General features: G+C 32.9%; 1 protein-coding gene across 3 annotated transcripts in view; it reads left to right on the plus strand.

Moving 5' to 3' along the window:
* The window catches only part of LOC110459053 (xaa-Pro aminopeptidase 1-like), a 31,772-nt gene extending 27,897 nt beyond the window's left edge, over positions 1 to 3,875 (plus strand). For all 3 annotated transcript variants that reach the window (XM_021511098.1, XM_021511097.1, XM_021511096.1), the window contains exons 20-22: positions 131 to 207; positions 529 to 627; positions 939 to 3,875. In XM_021511098.1, coding sequence (XP_021366773.1) covers positions 131 to 207; positions 529 to 627; positions 939 to 1,136 — 374 coding nt within the window. In that variant the 3' untranslated portion in view covers positions 1,137 to 3,875. The remainder of the gene's footprint in view (positions 1 to 130; positions 208 to 528; positions 628 to 938) is intronic.
* Positions 3,876 to 6,000: the final 2,125 nt, after the last annotated feature.

The following is a 6,000-nucleotide window of genomic DNA, read 5'->3' on the forward strand; positions in this document are numbered from 1 at the left end:
AAAAGACGGAATATTTAATAAAAAAAAGCGGAATATTTTCTTAAATGCTTATTCACTACTTGCACAAGTTCATCGCATTTTACATTGTTGTTGCCCAAAGTCAGTCATTATTGTCCTTACTGTTAACTAGAACCAGGCTATTACGAAGATGGCAAGTTTGGAATCCGTTTAGAAAACATTGTCATGATAAAGAAGGCAACTACAAAGGTAGGTAATAGTGAGAGTGCGTGTTATGTTGCTACGTAAGGTACGTTTTGTTTTCGTACATATAACTTGAAATAAGACCTTTGATATGGAGATCACTCAAAGATAAAGAGTTTTATTTAGTAAACACACATTATTTGTATACAAAATTTGGTTATCAGCAATTGTATTTCCGTTTGTTTGTTTGTTTATTGTCATGTGCGTTTTACACGTTGCTGTTGAATAATACAATTTGCCTTGTCCATAGAACGAAAATAATGTTGTAAAATCATTTGACAATACCTGTTTACAAATTAATATCAAAACGTGATATCTTGATTTCAGTATCAGTTCCCGGGCACTACATTCTTTACGTTCGAAACCGTAACTATGGTACCATACGAGCCTCATCTTATTGTTAAAGAGCTGCTGAGCCAACGAGAGGTTTGCCATTTTGCTTTATTTATACATTATACTTTGATAGTGATAATCGTAACCTTTGTTTAGTTTTTTTTTTTACACTTTGCGTTAGTCCTCTGACAATTAAAAAGTCAAAAAAAGTACCAAATAAATATAATACTTTCTTGTATTTTGTTTGCTCCTTAACAATAATTCATTTATTTCATCAATGCACTGGTAATCATTTGATACAAACAAGTAATGATCTAAAATAATCTTAGTCGATTTATTGTGTCAAACCTATTGAAATTCTCTTTCTACCAATTTCTGAATATTTCGAAATTCCTTCGGTATAGGTGGACTGGATCAATGCCTACCACAAGACCGTTCAGGATACTATCAGCCCTCTCGTATCCGACGACGCTTTGGCCACATCCTGGCTCCTTGCAAGGACAAAGCCGATAAGTCTGGACAATGAAACGGGAACTGGACATCAGCTGACCGCTCTTCTGAGTCTAGTGATGCTAGCGTGTGTCACTCATTTCATACTATAGTTATTCATAATTTCCTTTCCTAGAAATAAAACGTATATTTCAAATAGCAAATATCAAAACAATCGATCCCACGGAAAAGGCATTGAAGCCATTACCCTTTTACTTGTTTACTGTCATAAAGTAATCCTACGGTAATTGTGATTTTGAACAAACATTCATTAATATACTATATAATATGCCCGTACTGACAAATCTATAATATCAAATGCATTGGAGTCAGGTACTATATAACTTGTAACACCTTAACTTCGGAGGTTATATTTTCCTTACATTCGCGGCATGAAAAATATTGTTTTACTTACGTTATATGATAAAAGAAACAGAAGTTGTTCCCGTTTTGATAAAGCGTTGTCTATAATTGTTGCGCGAATATTGAACTGCGTGACGTTGTTTCAAAACAAAATTGCAAAATAAATCAAAGCAACGCACTTTAGTTAGTTTTTATTGACATATCAACTGTTATTATATATCAGAGTATACATTTGTATATATTGTTATGTATCTCATAGTGTGCTTGTACTGAAATATTGACAGTGATATATTTCCGTTGCTAATTCCCAGTTCTTTTTTTGAACAACGAGAATAGAACAAGGGTTTCAGTCTGTAACTAAAAACAATGATAGCATATTTCTAGTTTCCATATCTAATAATCTCTTACAGAGCCCGTTCTTAAGCTAGAAGTTGCCTATTTAAAATTATAATATTATCTACTTGGAGAGGAAACTTCAGGTGACGAGTAAAGCTTTCACAGACTTATCTCCAAGAACAAGTTTTGGAAACAATAATGGAATAAATATGAAAATGTGACATAAGTGATGAGTTGATTAATGAATGCCTTGTTGCCTCTGCATTGATGAACAGTCCACAGACCAGGTTCGGAAATCAAGGCTAGACTCAAGTGGAGTTCGTAATTGTATAATAACACTGTATAGAAAGCTGGTACTCGCATATCTATGTTAAAAGTACACGTGTATTAACGAAACATTTATCCTGTATGTGCTACATGTGTCAGACACTCGAACTCGTTTAATTGAATCCATTTCATACTTGACCAGACACAACACAATTGGATCATATGTTCTTTTGGACTCGCTAAGGTTTTATATTTTTAATTGTTTCTTCAAGATGAAGTACTTAACCACTACAATTTTAATTAGTATAGAAATTGTGTTGGTCATTACTCTTAATTTTATCTGTGGTGTATATAATAATGTATTAAAACGTTTTGTTGATTCCCTGTATATATTTGTCACATTTGTTCGTGTATATATTTGCAAGGTTTGTAAGAAATAGGCGTCTGCGTCGTGTGTTAGTTACATTATAAAACAATTTTATACATTTCGGTTTTTTTATCATAATCTGATTTTTACTGCTTTAACTATCGGAATTATGTCCGAAATTCTATTCACTCTCGTTTTATAGATATATATATTAAAAAATTGCGTTTGCATATTTTAGGAAAGCTTTGCTACAGTATAGCGGGATATTCTACTGAAAATTGATTTTGGGGATCAGGTAGACCAACATGTAGATGGCTTACATTACAATTGCTAATGATTTTTCATCTTTGTGTAACTTCCTGAAAAAAAAGTACCTTAAACACTTATATAAAATATATAAATTAAATACTTATATCAAATACATAAATTACTTTATTGTTCATATGAACTGCAGCAGAAACATAATAACAATTCAATAACTTTGCTATTAAAATAAAAGTCCCAAGCATATGATACAGCACCAAAGCTTAATTTTCAAGTTAATCCAAACAAACTTTACATCCAACACTATTTTCCCTGCTCAGTGTTAACGATAAACCAAGAGAAGACCGAAGGTCCTTGTGATGCCTAGAAAAGTATAGCAGTCTAAGTTTCACTAATGTTATCTTATTACTACTTCCCAAGAATCTTTATTAGATAAAATTTGAAAAAAATGCAAATGACAGTTTATGTTGAAACTAAAGGAAAGTCTGAATTATATTAAATGGATCGATGCTAGAGTTTTTTCCAAGTTGGAATAAAGTCATCCTTGCCAGTTCTTTGTATTTAGATAAATGTAACTGATACTTAAGAACATGTTAACATGAAATACCATAATTTGAAATGATGCCATGAAAATCAAAAGTACACATTCCTCAGCGTACATTGATTTTTTTCTGGTGAAGCACCATGGCTACATACTCTATTTTTCAACAGGCTTTTGGTGATATATCTATACAGAAAATCTTCAAAGATAAGAGCCTGAGCTTATGTAGCGCCTCAATTGTAACATGTAATCTCCAAACAGGGGAGTGATGCTTTGTTGTTACTAAGGAAGACAGCGTTAAGGGTCGTGAGGACAAGCGAGTCTTGTATTTGGTCGTAAGGTGACCATTAATATCGTGATATACATGATATATATATATACGACGCTGTATGTCATTTCTTGTATCTAGATATTCATTGCATATGATGATGCCCTTATTATTATAGTTCCCGTAGAAAAGTGAGAGGTTCACAAAATTATTTCATTGATAGCGATTCATTTGTATTTTCGTTCTTCAGATTTAGAAAATCTATTACTATACGAATTTTGTTTTAAAAACGTGATTGATTTTATAGGTGTCACATTGTCAGCCGAAAAATTGTTATTGCACATGTAAGATACATACAACCCTGCATAATAGCGTTAGCAAATGAAGAAAATAATGTGACAGAAATATCACCAATATTAATAATAAAGACTGATTACTTGGTATGACATAAAGCTTGTGTTGTTTGTTGGTAATTACATTATAAACCATAACACCATGTATACGCAGAAGCACTAGGTTATCTCTATACCGCTGCAATTGTTTAAGTTTGAAAACGTGTTTCTGGCATGACAATAAAACTATTTCTGAGAAGAAAACTTAGACTTGCGGAACTTTTGTGAAAAAATAGGCAAATTGAGATCAACAAAAAAACATTGTTCTGAGGATGAAAATGTATCGGGGTTAATACCAGGATCGGAACTCTGCACCTCCTGTTGATGTAACCAACCGAACTACCTGGTCATTAGTATTCTGGCCCAGTCACACAACAGTTATACCCAGAACGAAATTTAGAACGACACACACTGCTCAGTTCTACTTCCAAATTCAGTACATGTAACAAGTAGTTCATCCATCTATTTACTTACATGTAAACAAAAAATAAAATAACATAAGTGGGTCAAGTGTATCCTTATTAAGTCTGGAAAGTGTGTACTCATCTTTGTCATCATACTGATTCTGCAATGCATACTACAATGTGTTTGAACTGGCAATATTTCCATTTTCGTTTGAAGTAAGGGGAGGCAATGACTCTTCTTTCTCCCGCCGTCCACTGAATTCTCCTCCCATACGGTGAGTGTAAGCTAGAGAAATGTCAACACTAAGGGTGATTTTTTTGAATTTCAAACCCTCAGCTGAAATCAAACCTTAGGTTAGACAATCAAGAATATAACCTCTCGATTAAAAAATGCTTTGTCAAAAATGCGCTCAAACATTTAACTACTTGAGTATTAAAACAGGTCACTTTTCCCACTAACAATCATATAGACTATGTACAGGGGAACCGGATATCATATTGTCAATGCCATTGTTGAAGTTGATGAACTGCATTATTAAGTACTAGTAAGAAAACACAAAGAATAAATATATAAATACATATTAACGAACCAGCGCTGTACTATACTAATATAAATAATCTTAAAATATATTTCTATTTGAATAGAATATGGAATGCTGTTTTAATTCTAGAAATTCTTGGAATCACTTGAAGCTTCATGTTTGTCAGACACTTACAGCAACTTTCATTGTTTACTCAATCGTCCCTTAAATCAAATTTGTAAAAACCTCTTTATTGCTCTTTCCACAAAGTTGAAAGTGCTATTCCTGTCGTTATTCCCTATTACTAATTTATAATATTAATTCGAATAATCAGGAAAGAAGAGTTAAATGCAAAACCAGGTAAAAGAAAAAATGCGTTATCTCGTTGGAGGAGCTGTCGACATGCATAATGTCACAAATGAAATAAGTGCAATAAGGCAACACTCTAGCTCTTCCGATCATTGCTATCACAACAGAACACTAAAACAATTGTATTACTAAACTTGTAGATATCTTTAAATGCCAAACATTCTATTTGTACAGTTTTATGAATGATCACAAAAGAACTATAAACAGCAGCCCTTTCATCTATTATCGTTTTCAACCTGCTTTGAGAGCATACAGTTACACAACACTAAGGGAATGATGGTGATGTTTTTTAAATTATTTGACAACTTCTGTATCAACATATTCATTACCTTACCCAACGCAAGGTCACCAAAGTGCTGGCTATTCCTTCTTGTTACAGAAATCAACACATAAATTATATGGACCTAACTAAATGGTGCATTTTTCTGGATATCAAGAAACTAATCCATTGAAATCAACGACATCCCGCCATACCTTATAAACTCATCACTGACCCTTGATGTGGAGTTCATAGGTACATGCTGTGAATGACATAGGTATAAATGTATACACAACACGGCTATGTCTATGATGTGGAAAAAAAATCAGTGTATGATTAAGCTATGTATGGTTACTTTGACACAGTCACGGTATAGAGACAAATGTGGCCCTCACGGTGTACTAGTAGCTATGCCCAACTAATTTTTTTTAAACCAAAAGTGATTTATTTCTTGTCATTTTCCTAGAGACTACCATAACCTGATTACAAAACAGCAATCAGAACCATGTTATCTTCAAAATTGGATTTTTACGAATTTTTTGAAATCGTGAAATTTCACAATTGTTTTTTAGCATTTTCCTGAAAACAATCAAAAAAGCGTACAAGGTCAATAACATGGTATATAT

The sequence above is a fragment of the Mizuhopecten yessoensis genome, unplaced genomic scaffold (genome assembly GCF_002113885.1).
Source record: "Mizuhopecten yessoensis strain PY_sf001 unplaced genomic scaffold, ASM211388v2 scaffold9963, whole genome shotgun sequence".
Lineage (NCBI taxonomy): Eukaryota > Metazoa > Mollusca > Bivalvia > Pectinida > Pectinidae > Mizuhopecten > Mizuhopecten yessoensis.